The 21,166-nt window shown below is 37.4% G+C and overlaps 4 protein-coding genes across 5 annotated transcripts; 2 read left to right on the forward strand and 2 right to left on the reverse strand.

Annotated features, from left to right (window-relative positions):
• Window positions 1-25: 25 nt before the first annotated feature.
• p2rx4b (purinergic receptor P2X, ligand-gated ion channel, 4b) lies at window positions 26-8,221 on the forward strand. Its single transcript, XM_055161526.1, has 12 exons — window positions 26-505; window positions 1,094-1,241; window positions 1,378-1,449; window positions 1,581-1,653; window positions 4,809-4,905; window positions 4,971-5,051; window positions 5,128-5,263; window positions 6,184-6,323; window positions 6,823-6,916; window positions 6,981-7,046; window positions 7,303-7,407; window positions 7,483-8,221. The coding sequence occupies exons 1-12, from the start codon at window positions 369-371 to the stop codon at window positions 7,510-7,512; spliced, it is 1,179 nt and encodes a 392-aa protein (XP_055017501.1). The 5' UTR covers window positions 26-368; the 3' UTR covers window positions 7,513-8,221.
• LOC110163348 (uncharacterized) lies at window positions 1,590-4,009 on the reverse strand. The gene is made up of 2 exons (XM_020928281.2): window positions 3,756-4,009; window positions 1,590-3,512 (listed from the first exon to the last, which is right to left on the reverse strand). The coding sequence occupies exon 2, from the start codon at window positions 3,506-3,508 to the stop codon at window positions 2,075-2,077; it is 1,434 nt and encodes a 477-aa protein (XP_020783940.2). The 5' UTR covers window positions 3,509-3,512; window positions 3,756-4,009; the 3' UTR covers window positions 1,590-2,074.
• Window positions 8,222-8,503: 282 nt separating the features above from the next.
• gucd1 (guanylyl cyclase domain containing 1) lies at window positions 8,504-16,351 on the forward strand. Its single transcript, XM_020928283.2, has 6 exons — window positions 8,504-8,817; window positions 9,145-9,229; window positions 11,862-12,027; window positions 12,102-12,193; window positions 14,001-14,242; window positions 14,895-16,351. The coding sequence occupies exons 1-6, from the start codon at window positions 8,811-8,813 to the stop codon at window positions 14,984-14,986; spliced, it is 684 nt and encodes a 227-aa protein (XP_020783942.1). The 5' UTR covers window positions 8,504-8,810; the 3' UTR covers window positions 14,987-16,351.
• On the reverse strand, window positions 16,300-21,163 carry upb1 (ureidopropionase, beta). 2 transcript variants are annotated; one of them, XM_020928311.2, is made up of 10 exons: window positions 20,818-21,163; window positions 20,281-20,452; window positions 19,773-19,860; window positions 19,600-19,694; window positions 19,058-19,216; window positions 18,211-18,380; window positions 17,683-17,764; window positions 17,507-17,549; window positions 16,640-16,794; window positions 16,300-16,484 (listed from the first exon to the last, which is right to left on the reverse strand). In XM_020928311.2, the coding sequence occupies exons 1-10, from the start codon at window positions 20,922-20,924 to the stop codon at window positions 16,401-16,403; spliced, it is 1,155 nt and encodes a 384-aa protein (XP_020783970.1). In that variant the 5' UTR covers window positions 20,925-21,163; the 3' UTR covers window positions 16,300-16,400. The 2 variants fall into 2 exon arrangements, with proteins under 2 accessions (XP_020783970.1, XP_055017502.1); XM_055161527.1 differs by lacking the exon at window positions 16,300-16,484 and having other exon boundaries at window positions 16,653-16,796; window positions 17,508-17,549.
• Between the last annotated feature and the right edge of the window lie 3 nt (window positions 21,164-21,166).

The raw sequence follows: 21,166 nt of genomic DNA on the forward strand, positions 1-21,166 counted from the left end.
GTGTAACTTTTTGGTTCGGGGTCCATCTCCTGCTTGTTTCTATGGATTTGTCACTGCTCTGCTTAGAATGTTTCTCAGTATGACATTAAACAGCTCTACTTATACTTATTACATTTATTGCAGGGTTGCTGCTCCACATATCTGACTTATAACTCAGTCTGGTTTGAACTCCATGAAGATAGAAACATTTAATACTGTACTGTGAAACAGTATACAGTAGCTCCATGGAGAAAAGCATTTGCACCTTTAACAAATTCAATTGAGTTGTATGAAGTGATGCAAGTGATTTGAATAATTTGAATAGTTGTATTTGAATAGTAGTTTGACGTCCAACTATCCTTCACTGAGCATTTCAAGCAGGAGCAGATATGAGTGGGACGTGTTGCCAGGAGACTCTTCACTATGTGTTCGATTATGAGACCCCCAAAACTGTGGTCATCCCCAGTCTGCGGGTGGGCTGCGTTTTCAGATTCACTCAACTGTTGGTAATATTCTACGTTGTCGTGTAAGTACTTCATTCATTTGAAATATAATTATGTTGTAAATGTAACTTTCTCTCGTGGAGGGTTTACCGGTGTTTATTCTCCATGGAGATGTTATTGTTTCACCTGAAATGATCCACAGTATGACATTTAATGTGTCTGTCTCCATGGAGAAGCAGTGTACGCCACCAGGCCAAGTTACAAGTCAGATCTTTGAAGAGACTGCCCCGCTTACTGTAAAAGTTAATTAAAAACATATCTGTAACTGAATAAATGTGAGATGGAATGGAATTTAATACTGTGGAACATACCGGGCAAGCTTTTAGCATCTCCATGGAGAAGAACAGGTGACATCCCCACCAGAAAATTTACATAATGCCCCTTTAATGTTAGTTTAAAGAAGAAAACAGAAGTGGAGAAACCATCAACAAACTAACTCATAATAGCAGCTAAACCAGGATAAAATATACTTTTGTGTAGGTAAGAATGAAATCAAGACTTCACAAGATCTGATCAAATTCTACAAAAACTAAACCAGGACCAGGACTAAATGAGGTTTGCTGGACTAAACCAGGTCATATTTTTGACCTTATTTCTGATGTCTCCTGTAGGTATGTGTGTGTGATACAGAAAGCCTATCAAGAGACGGACTCCGTGCTTAGTACAGTCACCACCAAAGTCAAGGGCTTCTCTCTCACCAATGTGTCCGAACAGGAGCCTCGTTTCTGGGATACGGCAGACTACATCATCCCCCCTCAGGTAATTAAACTACAATGGGGCTAGTGCTTTTTATTAAATGCATGCAGTACAGTACAAGTTTTGGATACTTTTGGTATATTATAACAGCCGTACTAATGAAAAAAGTATATCTTTCTTGTATTGTGTTTTCCTTAAGGGAGATGAGTCATTTTTTGTTCTTACTAATATGATAGTCACACCGGACCAGATTCAGTCCCGCTGTCCTGAGGTATGTCACTGACCATTTATCTTTTGAGTACTGTTACTTCAAAGTATTCCCTAAGTAAGCACTTGGCTTGAGCAAAATAGTAATCGTAAACTTAAGTAATGCACAAGTTATAAAAGTGCAATTTTTGTCAGCCTCCCAGTCCCTCTTCGGTTTGTGTGGACGACTGTGACTGCATCGAGGGACTCAACCATCCCAAGGGAAATGGTACAGCATTTACTCCTCTAAACACATTAACATTAACACGGTAACAATATTATTATTATCTGTGGGGCAGTATTTCTTATATTATTTTAATTTGTTTTGGGAGAGAGAGAATATTCTTAACTTTGACAATTGTCTATACAGAAAAAATAATTTTTGCACTGTGGAATCAGCATAATTTAGTATCAACATTATCAACATTTTATTGTACATTGTTGTTAAATGTGCATAAGGTTGTTTTTCAAATGATGCGCATCTTTTTCAAGGTTAAAGTTAATAGAATAGTAAAGTACAGTCAATACAAATTCTTAATCAAAATAAAGAACAGTACATTTTATTATAATCCATGTAAATCATTCTTGATCTTCATATTTAAAAGTGTATACATGATTACTATTTTTCATTTTATTTTCTAGCTGTTCTGTCAGCGCCACATAGGAGTGCGTGCTTTCTCGTTGTAGTTCTCGATCATAAACCGTGCTTGGAGACCTGGAATGACTGTTGTGCTAGTGCAGTATTCAAAGGTTTGATATTCTCCGGAGTCCTGGGCTTCTTGGAACTTGATGGCCCATTGCCACTGTCCACTTAGAAAGTCCTCTGGGTCTTTTCCAGCAGAAGTGTACAACCCTACCCATGACTCAGAGAAGTCAGATTTCCAACCACTGCAGTCTTCCTTTATATATAGCCGAAAACAGCCTTTACCGTCCCGCACAAAGAGCTGCAGTTCAGCATAGCCTGTGACTGAAACAACATGTGGACTTTGAAATTCTTTACCTCTGCAGATTTCTTCCTTTAATGTTTCCCAGTAACCTTGAACTTTGTGAAGCCTGGCCTGAAGCCCCTCATTCAGTGACACTGAGGTGACAAAACTGCCCTCACTGCTCTTAATTTTTGTATATATGTTACTAGCCTTGTCCATCTGGTTTTTGAAAAGCACTACAGCCGCTCCATTGTTTATCTGCTGCATTGGAACATTTCTCCAAAGAATCGTGGCTTTTCCATTACCTCCAGTTATCACATCGAGATGAATCTGTTGCAATTCACAATATTTCCACTCCCCTGTTTTTTTCACTGCTAAATCCCTATTCCAGCGCCTGCTTGTACTGCACACTCCAAACAGGTTGGTTCTATCTCGGATTACAATTGAGAACAACAGCCCAAGGGGTGCCTGGTCAGGACCCCATAAGTTAATGATGTCATTTAACTGGTTGTCATCAATGTTCTGGTTAAAGCGGTCCCTGAGTTCCTGTAGAGATGGGCTGTTGTCATTGAATGAAAAAAGTCGGAGTTGTTGCAGCAGGTTGGGGGATATTAGAAAGGTGTGCTGTGGGTCATACCTGGAGCCCTGGTTGTCCTGGCGTCTGAAATGCTGAGTGAGATATGCTTGGTCAAGCCTTCGAGGGCCGTAGTTTTGTCTCTGGACACTAATAATAATGCGATCCCTGTTTCTCCCTGTGGCTGCATACTCTATAACATGAGGGTAAAGAACATATTCAGGAAAGCTCTGGGATATGGGACAGATGTCACCGCGAGGCCGATTCACATTGCCCACAGTGAAGTACTGGAATCCACTGGGAGCAGAAGGCAGCAAATTGTCATAATTGCCATAGAAATGTGAACCAAAGTCTGCCTGTGGGTTAAAGCCCACACGTACAACATTGTTATTGTCAATATCAACATTGTTGGCAAACCAGTGGAGCAGGATAAGGCTGTGTAAAGGAAAAGACTTTTCTGAGAAAACTCTTTTCAGATCATCTATTGAGTTGAGCTCTTCATAGTCTTGCTGACTGCAGACTACTGCCACAAGAGTCACAAGTGTCAGTAGACAGGAGACGCGGACTCCTCTGGACCACTTCATAATTCTGTTGAAAAAAACAAAACCCTTAATGCCCTATCTATTTAGAAATATCTAAGTGCATCTAGCTCGTGACAGTATTGAAAGCCTGTATGAGGAGCGGGAGAGGAGAGGTGTGTGCTGCAGATTTAAACTGCCAGCTAATCTGTACAGAAGTTTACTATCACAGGTCCCATCAACTACAAGATCAGTCTAAATGTGAGGAATTGCACTGTGAGGCTTATATAAGAATATCTGTAGATATACTCACCGTTAGATGACAGATAACCTTGTTTGGAGACTGAGATCTGGACAGTGGCCAGGGCCACAGGCTGCGACTCGCTGTGCAGTTACTTATTATTGGCTAAGAGGATAGTCTAACGTGCAGCAATGGTCACACTGTAGCTGTCATAAAGACACATCTTATAAATAAAGTGGGGAGGCAACTTTGTAGAAACAGTTACTACTTCTGGTGAAGTCTGTATAATTATTTGTCAAACAGTAATGGGAAGTACAAGTGTAGCCCTTTAGAAAACACAGAAGTGAGCACTCTGCTGTAGTAAGAAGTGTTACGGGAGACACAGTGTGCACAGAAGTCACATCTTCAGTATCAGCATTTTAGCATGTGATTCTGGGAAAGCAGAAGTATTTGAACCTCAGTTTCTAAGAAATAAAGTGAAAATGTTTTGGGAAGAATTTTCACAGACTCTTCTGTTCTGTTATCAGCTCAACTGGTTATGTTTTGACTCAAATCATAAGCACATTATGGCCCTCCATAGCCATGCCCCTCTACACCTCACTGATCTTCTCCAGCCCACCACCGTCTTGCAGCCTCTGATCATCTGACTCAAACCTCCTCACTCCTACAGTCAAATGAAAGCACCAGACCTTGGGGAACCGAGCCGTTGCCATTGCTAGCCCAAATCTCTAGAACTCTCTCCCCCTCCACATCAGAAACTCGGACTCACTGAACACTTTCAAAACAGCTCAAAGATCACCTTTTCCTCATAGCCTATAACCCCCAAAAATGACAGTTTCCTCACTACTTGAGTTTCTTTGTCCTCTCCTTTGTGTTGTGAAGTGTCTGAGTTACTGTGAGAAGCATAAAACAGATGTATTATTATTGTTAATTATATGAGCTGTTCAAATTAAGCTTTTGTGTGCAGACTGGGACGCTTGAGTAAAAAAAAAAAAAAACATTGGCAACTCAATAAAATGTCTTTATTTCTCCAACGGTATTTGGGGGGAAAAAAATCGTATGAGTGACTGTATCTAAAATACAGTCATAACGAAGCAATACTAAATAATATGATTTATTCTGTAGGTATCCAGACTGGGCTGTGTGTGAACTTCTCTGATTCAGTCCAAACTTGTCAGGTGTTTTCATGGTGCCCATTGGAGTTTGACACAAATTTGCCAAAGTGAGACACAAGTTGATCGATTTATTAACATTTTAGACCTTAACTTGTATGGTATTGTCCTCTAGTCCTGCTCTTTTAGCTGCGGCTGAAAACTTCACTGTGTTGATCAAAAACACCGTGACATATCCAAAATTCAAGTTTCATCGGTGAGTAAATATGTCAGAGAAATGAAAGAATCAATGGTTTATGTGTCTGTAGTCTTAACATTATTTGTTTTTTTAGGAGAAATATTCATGTAAACTCATCCTATTTGAAGAGCTGTGAGTTTCACCATAAAACAGACCCCAACTGCCCCATTTTTCGACTCAAATACATAGTTTCTGAGGCAGGAGAGGACTTTCAGGAAATGGCAGTAAAGGTACAAAAGCTATCTGTTATGTCACATTTGGGGTGGATGTGGATGTTTTTTTCACTGAACGTGCATTTCACATTACACACATAATATGCATCCGCTCATTCATACTGTATGCAGACACAGACGGCAATGGAGGTGATGTGTCTTGCCCAAGGACACAAAATATAGGGTTCAAACTACTAACCTGAGTTAGTGTTTTTGCCAACTGAACAATTTCTGTCTTTAAATGAGAAAAAGAGTCAACTGTTCCTGATAATCTCCTTGTAACATTTGATGGTAAATGATTCTATTACATTTATCATGCAGCATTGTATTCTGTCATTGTAAATTGTGCTGTTGAGCAAGACACATCACCTTTTTTGCCTGTATGGATAGGCTTTTGGGTTATGGATGTCGCTATCAGACATATGGTTTAACCCAGGACTTTTCCCAATATATTGTTTGTTTTTTTTATATTTCAAATATTTGTATTAGCATTTTTATACATAAACAATGAGAGTGAGAACACATCACCTATAAAACAGATTTGTTGTTCTTTTTTCCCCATCAGACACTCTTGTTATTTCTGTAATGGTCATTAATTAACTCCTGCACCCACCCCTTCCTCCCCCCAACAGTCCATGCCCATGTTCCAGTGCTCTTGTATGCCCACACCTTGGTTATTGAAAAAAAAAAAAAAACCTAATTGCTGTCAGATTGACCAATGAAGATGGCTTGCTATGTTGTTATGCCTACATATCTAGAATAATAAACCTTTACCATTACAATTAACAACATACATTTCCATGGTGAAAAGTTTTCAAAATGTTTCCTGTAACAGGAAGATGAAACCCATGAAGTGTCTCTTCAGCTTTGATGCATACTCCTCTTTCAGTTTGTTTGTTTGTTTAGTTTTTTAAATTGTTATTTATTTAATTATACAGGGTGGTGTTATGGGTATCCTGATTGATTGGAGCTGTGATATGGACTGGTGGTGGACAGATAAGTGTTTCCCCAAATATAGCTTCAGAAGACTGGACAACAAACACATCATCAATAATGTAGCTCCTGGATACAATTTCAGGTAATCTTTTCATATTATTTATTTTCTTATTTGATTTATTATGTCACTGGTTCTCATTAGAGAAAAACCTGTTTCACTTGTTCAGCTTGCACAACCTATAACTATGACGCATGTTGTGAACACAACATTTTAACTTTTCCAAAAGTTCAGCATTGATTTACAATTTTGTACATAATTCATTCACTCCACACTTGGTGCTGGTAAGCTACTCTTGTAGTCACAGCTGCCCTGGGGTAGACGAAAGCAAGGCTGCTAATCTGCTCCATCTGCCCCTCCGACTACCAACTACACTCATACCCACATTCATACTACGCAATGTGGCAATGTCTTGTCCAAAGACAGCAGTTTTGTTTTTTTTTTTTTTTTTTTTTGTTTTTTTTGTCATTGGCGCCCCACTGTGGCACCTTGTTGGCCACAACCTCCTACTACATTTTGACTATTACATTTTGTTCCACCAAATATAATTGACCACAAAATGTTGTATTATTTTTTCTTCTAGATTTGCCAAATATTACAAGTCTGCTGATGGGGAAGAAACCAGAACACTAACTAAAGCTTATGGCATCCGTTTTGATATCATTGTATTTGGCACTGTAAGGCATATTATCAACAAAAACATTATGTAAATGAAGAATTTACAACTTACAATTGTTACAGGCAGGTAAATTTGGGATTGTGCCCACTATTGTAAACCTTGGGGCAGCACTGTCTTTTCTTAGTTTGGTGAGTAGGAGTGTTTAGTTCTGTATTGTCTGCTATTTTTGCTTCAACTTTGTACAAGGACTTTTTATACTACACTATGATGCATCTCAACTTTAAAAGTATAATCTATTATATTTAGGGTTACTTTACAGCTAAAGCAAAAGAAGGTCATTCTTTCAGATGTAAAAATAATTACTAACAAAATGAACCTACAAGAACTGTATATTTTACTTGTATTTTTTATTTTACGTGAGTGTGTTCTTGTGGTCCCTTTCAGGTGCCTACGGTAGCAGACTGGTTCATGTTGGCATGCAGTAGTAAAAGAGATTATTACAGCAGACAGAAGGTCACTTATCTGAAGGAGGATGCAGAGGCTGAATCTGTGAGCTCTTCAGAAACTTCATAATAGAGTTTAAAAAGATTTTCATTTTCATTTTCCTTTGTTGTGTCTTTTTAGATCTCAATGGCCACCTACGGAACCCACTAAAGATATCTTGAAACCAGCACTATATGCCTCTGACAAGCAGCTTGCATGTTCTCTTTTTTATTTTGCCTTAATTAGCTTATACAATTATCATAAAAGTATTTTAAAACAAATAAGGAACTGAACTAATTTACATAGCCTGACTTAAAGTGGATTAAACAATAGGATGCAGTTATACATGTACATGACCAATAGACTCTAAGTAACAGTCTGTGTAGACCTGTGGGGGTTTAACTCTGTGGAGGTGGCATGTCACCTGCATGATCCCATAGATATATTTCAGAACATTCTCCATGGAGATTGATAGGTCTTTGATGCCTTTTATACTATAGTGTAATGATAACATGATACAGTGATACATGATATGATATAATTAAGTATACTATGGAAGTACGAGGCCCACCTCCAGGGTAAGTAAGAGTAAGGCTTGTGAAGAATGCTTTTATTGTAGTTTTTTTTTTTTTTTTTTTTTGGCTACAAAGTTACATAGTGTGGTTTTAAAAGGGAATTTGTCTTTTTAAGAATCCACTGTGTATCTGGCATTTTCTTAAAGTGGAAGTTAAGAAAACATTTTCATGAAAGAGGCCTTCAATGAGTTGGCAATAAAGTAAAATGTATTCCACTAAATGTTTGTTTATCCACAATGGTTTATTTAACCCATGTTGAAATGGGTGTAGTCCATGTTCCTCTCCCTCCTTCTCTCCTCACCTTTTCTTCCTCTCTCCTCCTCTCCCTCTCTCTCTTTATATTCTGGGATATTCTGAGCCAACAGTTAATCCTATCATCTCTGTTGATATTGCATTATTCTACTTCACTTCTGTATCCACTTGCTGCCACTCCGAAAATTTAGAATGGTCAGGCCTGCATGTTTACATAAAAAAACAAATGTATGTCTGTACTGTGCTACATTTTACTTTTTTATTCCAAGTTTTACTCTATTGTCGTTTTTTTTTTTTTTTTTTTTTTTTTTTAAGTTGTAATGACTACCCCACACCGCACGGGGCAGAGCATTTACACCAAAACCAAAGAAATGTTAATGTGGGGCAACAACAACAGCGACGGAGAATTCAGAAAAACACTTTTAAAACTCAATATCTCAAAAATTTACTCTTGATGTTTATTTTTTTCTATCCTTAAGTGATTGTTTGGCCTTTAAGGATGTCACTATTGTGTCGGTGAGCTCGGATGCGGCTCAGATGAGTGGGTTTGGCTCTTAGCATCGATGTGGGAAAACAAGCCCAAGTTAAGCATTTCAACACGACCAAAGTCTTAGTTTGCAGGTGTGCCGGGAAAATAACATCATGACAGGTGAGTGAGAGGATTATACTAACAATTTAAACTCAAGTTACCTAAAAAACGTTGCTGATTGAGAATAACATAGGACTAGGATCCATCCATCCCTTTACTACCATCTCTAAGCTTCTTTATGACATAGCTTAGGCCTATTCGCATTTATTTTTTTATGTTGATGTGTGTATGTTTGCTATATGCCAACTTTTAATTATTGATCACTATGTTATTCCTTTTACAGTATTTTTTTAAGTATATATCAAAATTGAGCCGCCATGACCATACAGTTTCCCTTGAGGATCACTGTTCTGTCATTTTCATAGTAATTCTTGACTTTTTGTTCAGATGATGTGGTTCTACTGGCTGTACCTGTCATTCGGCAGGAGTTTCACTGGGACTGTGGCTTGGCCTGCTCCAAAATGGTCCTAAAGTAAGTAGTCAAAGTAACAATTCAAAAATAATAAATACTATCTATGTGTTCTTGTTGGGTAAAATTAGTATCCATGTTTTTCTGTGTGAATGTTGTTTCTGACTGGGTGGTAGTTGGAGAAGAGGCACAGAATGACAGCAATCTCACACTATAAATAAAATACACTGGTTAATGTTAAAAGCTAGGGCTGCACAGCTGGGAGTTGAGTTTTAAATCTAAATTCAGTTCTCAGTCACTGAATCATTCAATCACTTGTATACTTTTTTATTAGTTTGCTTAAATACTATTAATACTCTATAACACAATTTAAATGCTTTCATCATCTGTTGGCTTTTATGGAATATATTTTATGCCTGCAAGATTAATCACTATTATCCAAAACCAAATTTTCAATGGACACATTCAGACGACATTTTATGCTTTTTACAAACAACAAAATATTTTGTGTCCAAACCCAAAGGGACTTTCTATTATCTAAAATGCTAGCCGTATAGTTTAGATCTCTACAATAATTATAATGTACACTACCAGACAAATGTTTTGACACTTCCTCTCATTTTTACATTTACATTTGTTTTGTTTTTTCTTTTACTACTTTCTACTATTTCGTATACATCCAGAAGACATCAAATATATGAATTAAGAAAATTAACTTTAAAAAGTTAAATAACGCCACCAAACATTTTTATATCTCATATTCAAATCCTCAAAGTAACCATCCTTTGCTTTGTTGAAAAATATTTAGTATCATTTTATAACTTGACTTCTTTACTACGTACTTCCATATAGTCGGGGAGCCAAAGTCTCAAAAATGGGTTGAACTTGACATCGCCTGCCATACTTTTTATTTGTGTTTTTTTTGTTAACTGTGACCCTGAGGACCAATAATTCGAGGGTCTGCTCCTCCGGAAATATCGCGAAAAAAATTGTGGCCATTTTAGTGTAGGTAGCCTTCATTTTGTGATAGAAAATTTTGAAAAATTTCCTCAAATCCTCAGTGGATTGGGTAAGCTGTCTACAAAATCATGTAGAAATGTGTTTTATGAATATTTTTTTCACTGAATGTTGTCACCACATGTGTTCTTTGCATCTGGAATGTATTTGTAGACAGCTTACCCAATCTACTGAGGATTTGAGGAAATTTTTCATTTTTCAAAATTTTCTATCACAAAATGAAGGTTCGCGATATTTCCGGAGGAGCAGACCCTCTAATTATTGGTCCTCAGGGTCACAGTTAACAAAAAAAAACACAAATAAAAAGTATGGCAGGCGATGTGAGGTTCAACCCATTTTCTAGAGCTTTTGAGACTTTGGCTCCCTGACTAATATATCTTATTTCATAAATTTGATGCCTTCCATATGCATAAAAAATGTAGAAAGTAATAAAAATAAAGAAAAAAAAATTAATGGTATCTGTGAAAATCTAACCTTTTCACAATTGCATTTCTACAAAAAGGATATTTTTCCAAAAATGTTTTATGTCAAATTTCTCAGATGGGGACAGGTGACAGAGAATATCATTGTTATATTAAACTTGATATTATGATATTACCTTTATTTCTGTGAGAAGACCCATTCTAAATACAGACCTGCCTATTAAGGATTTGCGTGTACGTCACAAAACCACGTGACCTGGTGTTTATGCTGCCATATTGGAGGTCAAACTATCCATCTTTACGAACGTCTAGTATTTGTGTGCGATAAAATTTGAATTGAATAACAATGGTTTTGCCCTGTGTTGCTATTGGATGTTCTGGCTGGAGTCAATCTGCAAAAGAAGGAGACCAAAGTATCTTTCTATCGCATCCCGGCTGATAAAGATCGCAGACAGAAGTGGTTAGCGGCCATAAAAAGAGAGGGATGGTAGCCCACTGGGTACAGTCGTTTGTGCAGTTAATATTTCATTTCTGGTGAGGGACCACCTCCACACAAACGAAGAAGGGATTTACAGTAAATTAAATGATATATACCAAAAGTATTTTTCTTGTCGGTGTACAGGCATGGAATCCCCCCGCCCACCCCCTGTCCTCACGTTTGTCGGCAAGGAATCCCACCAACCTCTGCCCTCTATTTCGACCGTCCCGAGGCAGCTCCGGCTCTGATTTTGACCCTGATTCTACTTCCCCTGTCTGTTAACAGGAACAGATGTGATGTTTGGTGATCAACCAAGATCTCACGCATCCGCCTACAAAATATTTATAACCTTCTAGCCCCTTGTAGCTTTTCAGTTCTTGGTTGGTGTAGGACGATGTTGAATGAATTAAGTAGTTTTAAATCTCTAGATACTAAAGGTTGGACAAAGAGCAAGTGTTGATTATACTGACAAAGTGCTCCACTGGAATTAGACTGGGATCTGTTCCACAACCCAGGAGCATGACTTTAGCTTTATACCTTTGTAATGACAATTGATCTAACGAGCTGGCGATTTCGGACAGTTTTATGTTGTTCGTGCTGTTTAAAGTAGCCATGATTATAATATAATAAACTGAATAATCCCAGTCTTGACCTCCAGTATGGCCACCAAAGCATTAAATCACGTGACTGCCACTTCACACGCAAATTCTTAATAACCGTAGATATTTTCCATCTGAAACACATAGCTAATTTGACAAATACTGCTGTGCTTTTGCAGATATTTGCAGAGGGTAGATGATGACCAGTTTCAGAGAGCATGCTGGGAGCTTAAACTGACGGAGAGCGTTTGGACCATCGACTTGGCCTACCTCATGTCCCACGTAGGAGTCCGCCACTGCTTCTGTACTCAGACCTTGGGAGTGGACAAGGGCTTCAAAAACCAGGTATGCCTTGGGACAATAGACACAATAGATAGAAGCGACTTTAAAAGACTCATAGTTTGATTATTAATCCACAGGATTTTTATAAGAAACATTTCGACACAGAGGAAGACCGAGTGAATGATCTCTTTTTGAAAGCAGAAAGCAAAGGCGTTGTAGTGAAGAAATGGTATGTAATGTAAATTTACTAAAATGAATACTTATGTTGATAGTATGATGACTATAAACATTTCTTTAGACAATGTCATTTCTACTCTAAGAATAGAGTAAATAAGAGTAAATCATTTGTTGTAATATGTTGTCTCAAGATTAGTTCTTATAAAGATCCATTTTATCCATCAAATATTATACAGGAAAGGTCCATCTTAGTTCTAATTATGTATAAATACCTGTTCAAATTAGTATCTAGTTTGAAACTAGTTTCAATAACATTATGTGGACATTGATTATTTTGATAATGTGTCTCTTTAGAGTACACAGTGAGTGTCAGGTGGCTAGCCAGGGTACTTTCGAATCCTTTATTATTAAAATTACTATATTATTATTTAGAGCCCCACCGATATATCGGTTGGCCGATATTATCGGCTGATATGAGCACCTGGAAGCTTGCTGATAGGGGCATTTCAAGTATGCATGTTATACCTCGTTATAAAGCTTAGACTCTCTACATTATGTTCATTTAATCCAATTTACAGACAGATAAATGTTCAGATATGTGGCTCTGTATCAGTACTTATCTGCGGAGTCATTTGTCTGTGTGTGTCTGTACTGTCCCTGAACACACCCCCAGAGTTACGTGCCTTTGTTTACACCCGCAGACATAGATCCATGTGCAACACTGAGATTTTATTCTTTTTACGGACAATCGATTTGAGTCTGGATTAAAAGGACATTTATTAGTGCAGACTTGTGATGTGAGGAGGAGCCTGTGTGAGCGGTGAGTGTTGATAATATGTCGACTTTGAAGCTAGTTTTGGTTCGTTCTGATAGGTTAGCGATTAGCTGCTGTAGCTCCCGCACATAAACAGGCTGTTTTCTATTGGTCTATTGTAAAGTGACTATATTGGCCGCATATTTGTTACTGGACCTGTATTGATATGTAAATGAGCTGTGAATAGAGGTGTGAATGATGACATTTTTGCATATAAATAAATACCGCAGCGCGCAGCATTTACGGCTAAAGGCTAATAGCGATTGTTTATTTACTCGCTAGTAGTGATGGGTCGGTCGCGAACGAAGCGGCTCTTAGAGCCGGCTCGTTGAAGCGAACGACGGGAGCCTGATCCTTATTGGGATTGGGAGCCGTGTTTTCTCTTTCTCTCACTTTTTTTCTCTTCACGCCGCGTGCAGACTCGTGGTAGTTTGACAGCGGCAGCGGCTAAAAACGAAACTTTGAAAAATATGTGTGTGCATAGGATAAAAAACACGTGCATAAATATATTCAGCATGAAATAAATAAACCAGGACTAATTCTTGGGGTCGAGAGAGGGAGAGAGATAGAGACTGAGTCCCGACACTCAGTCCTGGTTCAGTTCTGGTTTAGTCCTGTTTTACACATGGTTTAGATCTGTTTTAGTCCTGGTTTAGTCCTTTTTCAGTCCTGGTTCAGTTCTGGTTTAGTCCTGCTTTAGACCTGCTTTAGACCTGCTTTAGTCCTATGACATATCATGTAAAGAGGCAGAATAACAATAAATGTTGCCTAAATAAACCCAGTTTAAAATCCACCAGAGCCAAACCTAAGTTTTTTTTTTAATAATTCAAGATTTACAGTGAATTTTTACATCACTAAATATATCGGTGATTATATCGGCTATCGGCAGCTCCAACTCCCATTATATCGGTATCATATCAGCCACAACAAAATCCATATCAGTCGGGCTCTATTATTATTACATTTATTAAAAGCTATCTACTAATTTGAATAACAACACTGAGTATCACTCAATGAAGCCCTGCCTTTTGTGCTCTCCCTGCAGCTCTGTGTCAGTACAGGAGATCCAGTCCCACCTGCAGCAGGGTCATGTGGCCATAGTCCTGGTGAACGCTGTGGTACTCTCCTGTGAGCTGTGTGCGGCTCCGGTCAAATACTGCTGCTTCCTCCCTGTGGGACAGAAGTGCTTTTGTAGGAAACCAGAGTATCAGGGTCACTTTGTGGTGGTCTGCGGCTTTAACCGGACGTCTGACAGCATCTACTACAACAACCCAGCCTACTCAGACCGTAAGGCACTCCATGCTGCACTATGTAACCTTTTCACCACCTACCCGTCTCCATGGAGATGGATGCTATATCCCACAGTATGGCATTAAACACATCTTGCATCCTTTCAATTACTGGCATTACCTTTATTTCAGTGACAAGACCCAGTTCTACTGGCAGTTTTTGGATCAATAAAGTTTGTTTAAGTCTGTCTATTGCCAGAAAAAATAAACTTGAAAAACAAACATTCTTACTATGAGGGGTGATCCACAGATCTGACTGAAAGGGTTATTGCCATACTGCAGAACATTCTTTGAAAAGCAATAAAATCTCCATAGAGATCTTCATGAAAAAATAAGTAGAATTATATAAAATGTAAAATAACTTGAATCAAGACCACTATTTTAAACATTTATCATTATGTAAATTGATAAATGTTTAAAATAAATTGTTAAAATCAAATTGACAATTATTCAGTTTCAGGAGATTTTTTTTTGTTGTTTAAGTAATTAACCAGAAGGATAATAGCCATTCATAAATTGTTTTTTGGAAACATCTGGTTGGGCATTTGACTTAAAAATTATTTTACATATTACATATTGGGTCACAAATTATTTGTTTTTATTAATTATTGATTTCTCTTTGCATTCCATGTATTTTGTTTTTCATTTAGGAGTTTGTAGCACCAGTGTTGGTAACTTTGAAGAAGCTCGACGCAGCTACGGCACAGATGAAGATATCCTTTTGATTTATAAAGACCACTGATGGATCCAGGAATTTTAGTTTATTCCAGTATTAAATGACTGTACATGTTCAGGCCTGGTCTATGCTGCTGCTGCTACGGGAGTCCCATTTGGTGCTACTGTCCCCCTGGCTGCATAGAAACACCTTTGTATCTTTAAATATCTGGCAGGGTCTGAATTCATTTCTTTTATATTATTTTGAGATGAAGCTATAGTGAATTTTATTACAAATGTATTTACTGCAAGTGTGAAACTTGTGGGAGACCGAATGGTGGAAATGAATGAGATTAGTGTGCACATAATTCAGGGTTGATCATGTTAAATATTGTCTGTACAGCAAGTCTGAGTTTTTTCTTACATTTTTCTTTTAATACCACAGTTTAATTATTATTATTCTACCCTAATGGTCAAACAGGGAAAATGAGACAGGTTTTAAATGTCTCAGGTAATAATGGCTTCTAAAGGGATTGTCTTGGCTTGATAATGCATTTGATGGGTTCTTTTATTTATCTGTTAAAGTTGAACGTGTCCATTGGTTGGAGTAGTAGATAGGAGCAATTACAAAAGCTTCATTTGATCATTTGATGCTAACTCATAAGATATTAAAATGTTATGTAAATGTAAAGTATTGATTTACATGCATATAACTAATGACTCACAAATTCATCACCAGATCTTCAGTTTATTTCAAACAAGGATCTCTGCTAACAAATTAAGTGTCTCCCTTTAGCTGCATGGGATCATCTTTAGCATTGCTCCTGTTTACTATTATAAACTAAGTCTATTTGTGCATCTCTTGTTTGATTAAAATCTTTTTTTTTTTTTTCAAATAAAAAGCCGTGGCCAATAAAATGTGTGGGATTTTCAAAGAAAAAGTATTAAAACATGAAATCCACACTTCTGGATATCTGATCATATTTGTTTTGTTATAAGCTAGGTCTTCAAATATGCAAATATTCAAACTAAACTAGACTAAATGTTCATTCAAACAACAGATATTGGCCACAAACTAGGAAAAAAAATAACCATTTTGACAGTTTAAGGTCAACTTCTGCCATTGAATTTTATCCTGGCCACCTCCTCAATCAAAACTATTGCAGCCTATACACGAGCTGGATAGGCTTTCACTATAACTTACTCAAGACCATCATGTTCTCATTCAAAACCATTCAAAACGTTTCCAGTCAAATTGCGTGGCTTTTAATGTTTCATGTATTTTGTTTGTTGCACTACTCTTTTAAAACCCATCATGAGGATGTTTTATTTAATTTCTTTTAAGAATTTTGCTTTTTGTAAACAAATAAAAAAGCACACACTTTATTTTTTAATAGAGCTGCATTTATTATTATTGTATGTTGTAAATAAAGGATTTGATCACATGTAACAATCTTGAGGATTTACTTGTTTTTCATGAGGTAACATTTAAATGAGATATTTTATTCTTTGACAATGTTGGGTTTGAAGTCTGGAGCCACTGCCTTGGTCAGTTCCTCTGCATATTCAGCATATCTCCCTGTCATCTGAAAACAAAACTAGTTTAGATTAGGAGATGCACTTTTAAAGGTACTCTAGGAACTCTTTTTTTCTGGTAACACACTTATATTAAAATGTCGGGAATTTCAGATCTTCTCTTATTTTTTATATTCTTTTTTATTCATCAGACTTCAAACTTTACCTTGAAGCTCCATTTGTCACTGATCTGTCTGTTGAGGTTGAGATCCATCTCCACAACCAGGAGCCCATCACGAGTCCTGGACAGACCGGGAGTTCGACTGCCATCTGGGCCTGCTACGTAACTAGATCCATAGAACTGTCCAAAATCATGGTGTGCTGAAAAAAAAAAGAATAATCAACCATATTAACAGTGGTGGAGCATAACAAAGTAAAAGTAGTATTGTACTTAAGTATACATTTTAGGTATCTGTACATTACTAAAGTACATTTTAAAGTGGATACTTTTTTGAGAGCAGGTATCTGTACTCAACTACATTTTGGCACAGGACTGAAAAGCAAAAGTATTTTTATTAAGTTTAATTATTAATTATTAGTTTAGTGTAATATTAACACATTCATAGTTTGAGCAAACAAAAATATACAAATAAAAACAGCTAGAAAAAAACAATTTGTTTCAGCTGAACAACATTCAGCACTAATCTGTATCAAAACATTTGAGGCCCTCAAAACTTGTGTGAAATACTTTTACTTTTTACTCTTTAAGTACATTTTTAAACAGATACTTTAATACTATTTTTTCATGTGATACTTTTACTTGAGTATTTCTTTGCTCCATTATCTGTACATTTACTTAACAAAACTGAATACTTCTTCCACCATTGCACATTAATATCTCTCTGCAGGAATTAGCCAGTCCATTATGTTTTTTTTTTTTTTTTTAGATTTTTAAAAAATTTTATTTCTTTTTTTATTATTTGTAAAGTGACAGCAGATATTAATGGACATTTAAAATGATGACAACTGAATCATAATGTTGCAGAAATATAATACACTGAGCTAATGAGCAGACATGATTCACTGTACTCACCTTTTTTGCCATCACCAGATGTGAATTCACTTTTGAAATGCTCCTGAATGATGAAAATTATAGTTTTTATCATTATTATTATTAGATCCAGTTAAATCTAAATCCATTAGAGATATCCATTAGTTATCCCATTCCAATCCATTAGAATTAACATTTCTTAAAAGGCAAAGACTTACTGTTCCAACTCTATTGATGGCACATGTGAAGCAGTGATTGGCTATAGCTGCATTTCGGGCTTCTATTGACCACATGGGCTCACTGTGGAGAACAAAAATAATCAATAGCAGTTTTTCTTTTTTAACATTTTTGACAGTGTGTATTTCTGCTTGAAAACATCTCAGAAGTTTTTAGACTGGCTAAAGTGGACTATCTGGAATGGCCTTACATTGCTTCATGACATTACAAGGTGGTTGGAAATGTAGACAGACTAATAACGCTGGATTACTCAAACATGTATGAATGAAACAAAACACAACTCCGAGTATATTTTTGAGGAGGTAACAACATTATAACATGGCTTATAGCTCACAGGGTCAATGTTGCGTGATAAAGGACCTTTAACATTAAAATCACAGTTTTTCATGACAAAATGAATTTATCTTGGTCACAAATATTTGCACAATTACATTCCAAGTCACAATTACCACTCATTTCACAAGAGGTGGACTCAGAATGACTTGATAGAATTGTGTGTATGTCCAAACCTGAGAGCTCCCACAGTGGCGGAGGGGTTGAAAATGATCTCTGCTCCATTTAGGCTGAACATGAACCAGTTCAGAGGATGATGTCGCCCGTAACAAATGTTCACGGCGATCCTCCCGAACTGAGTCTGGAAAACTGTGTGTCCCATGTTCCCTTCCATGTAGTAAGTTGACTGGAAATTGAAGATAGACATAAGAACTATACAGTGGTGGACTGTAACGAAGTAAAAGTAGTAAAGTACTATACTTTACTATATAAAAATAAGGTATCTTTACTTAAGTAGATTTTAAAGTAGATATTTTTTACTTTTACTTTACTGCATTTGAGACAAGTATTTGTACTTTCTACATCACAAAATGTTTCAACAGGACTGAAAAGTGTTATTTATTATTGTTTGAGAACTGTTGAAATGAAGAGTTTATTTGAATCAAGTTAACTATACAAATAAAAACAAGTAACCTAGAAAAAAAGATTGATTCAGTTGTTTCTGCTCAACAAAATTCAGCACAAATCTTTACCAAAATCACCACATTTGAAGCTTTATTAGAGCTCAAAAAATGCACAAAATACTTTTACTTTTTACTCTTTAAGTATGTTTTTAAACAGGTACGTTAATACTTTTATTTTGGTTTTTCATGTGATACTTCTACTTGAGTTTTGCAGTATCTGTACTTGGACAACACTGAACAAAATTGAGAACTTCTTTCACCACTGGAACTATTTGAAGTAATTAATAATTTGAACATTTGCGATTTGCTAATGGTACTTAAATGTGAAGTGAATTCTTTGATTTGAAAATAGATACTCTCTCTTTTGTATACAGATACACCATAAGCTCCTTGCACAGACCTCATTGAAGTCTCCAATCCGGGGAATGTGGTTCTTCCGTGTTTTTCCAATCACGTTCCCAGAGTTCGAAACAACCACAGCCGTGTTCCACAAAGTCTCACTGAGCTGCTCTCGCTCCAGGATGGGAGACACCACCACCATGTTGTATTTACGTGCCAACTAAATAAAAAATATGATGTATGAAACTGGCTTTGAAGTTGAAACCAGGAAGACTATTTATGTTTCTGTTGTCTTTCTTCTCAACCAGTCACCATTCAAGTCATTCATATTAATAATATACTTTCTCTCTCCTCCTTAGCTATGCCCTTTCAGCTACTGTGTATACTGCAACCCGGCTCAGTCCCATCTCCACTACAGCAGTAGAACCATCAGCCTACTCTCTGCCTTATTTAACATCAGTATGTAGACCTCAGGAGAAATTTGACCTGAGAAATCTATCACACATGTATCACTGACATTTCCAAAAGCTGCTTATTCAGTAATTATTCCATTTACATCTCCTGGTTAAAATACAAGTCGCCTGTTTTATTGCACACACTGACCTCTTGGCAAAAGCGAGTGGTGTGGCCCTCTTCTGCTGACTCTGCAAACTCAGTCCACGGTTCTTTCTCTCGTGTGCAAAAAGCAAAAGGCATGGCTGCAGGAAAACAAATACGATTTACACTAACTGAATTGCTGCTTGTTATTTTGAAATAAAAACGAGCAAACTACTCACTCCATGTTTCCTGGAAGCAGATGATGTTGACTCCACACATGGCAGCCACCTCCACCATCTCTCCAACCCGATGATGTACTGCATTGATCTAAGAATGAGCAAACAAAGGCTTTGCAGTTTCAAATAAAAGGTGGAGAGGAATGCTTGATGGACGTGATGCAAAATGGTAAAAACATGTGCTCCATGGAAAAGGAACAATGAATGTAGGGAAAATGCCCCAAACCCTGGGATCATGTATTGTTAAAATTCCTTATTCCTATTTTACCGCCTACTGAGCCTTCTCAACAGAGTTCAACTTCAGAAACATTTATTTGCAGTATATAGTTTGATTTGTTTCACAGACTTTGTAAGGAGAAAGGTGTTTATAGATTTTATATTTACATGGAGAAAGATAAGACAGATTAAACATAAGCAGCTGGTGGAGAAGATACTCCGTTGGTCCTGCCTCAACTGTGTTGTAATATCTTTCCTGTATCATTTGAAGTATGAAGATGTGAACATCTCCTACCTGCTCCTGTACAGGGGCGTCTGTGGGCAGCACGGTGTGGTGCTGGACCAGTCCCACCCGGATCACTCTGGGCGCTCTGAGCTGCTCCGGAGACGCGGTGAAACGGAACCCCTTCAATTCGAAGTCCCGCTGCGACGCACTCTCCAGCGCACATGAGGGCAACTCCAACTTCCTAAAATAAATGACAGCCAAAAAAGAACACTATTTTACACTTTTAATAGGCCTCCTAGAGCTGTAAATATGACATTTCCATGATAGAGTCTGATACTATAATTTTAGACAATTTTGAATTAAGACGAAAGTAAATGGTGAATTATTATTGAGTTTATATAATTCTAGCACTTGAATATGATAAAAAATAACAATAACTACACACAGTAAAGTCAAAAAATGCTTCAAAGGAGAGTCACTGCATGGATAAAACCGGTTGGCAACTGTCCAAAGTCCGCAGAGCGCATAACGCGCAAACCTCTGACCTGCAAATGCAGACAGACAGCAGCTACATGACACAAATATTCTAGGGTCCCGTTGACTCACTGTGTTTCTTTGCCGAACAGAATGCGCTTGACCTCGGCCAGCTCTGCTTCCGGGATGTGGCTCTCCAAAGTTTTCTCCAAAGACTCAAACTCACACGAGGACGCCATTTGTATTGCACGGCACGTCTGCAGTCTGCCCAGTGTCCCTGTCCTATGTCCAGGTTTATCTGTTACTGACTCCGGAGTTACGTAACCCAACAAATCTCAGAACCAGACAAAGTTCATGTTGGTCCCATTCAGGGGGCGGGACATAAAGTGTGAATAAACTAATCAGTCTGCGTGTGAGTTCACAGCTGCAGTTTGCTCCCGGACTTTTTGGACTAAGTTCATTCACATGACAGGGCCCGGTT

Source organism: Boleophthalmus pectinirostris, unplaced genomic scaffold, assembly GCF_026225935.1.
Source record: "Boleophthalmus pectinirostris isolate CB_2022bp ecotype Guang Dong unplaced genomic scaffold, ASM2622593v1 HiC_scaffold_4, whole genome shotgun sequence".
NCBI lineage: Eukaryota > Metazoa > Chordata > Actinopteri > Gobiiformes > Gobiidae > Boleophthalmus > Boleophthalmus pectinirostris.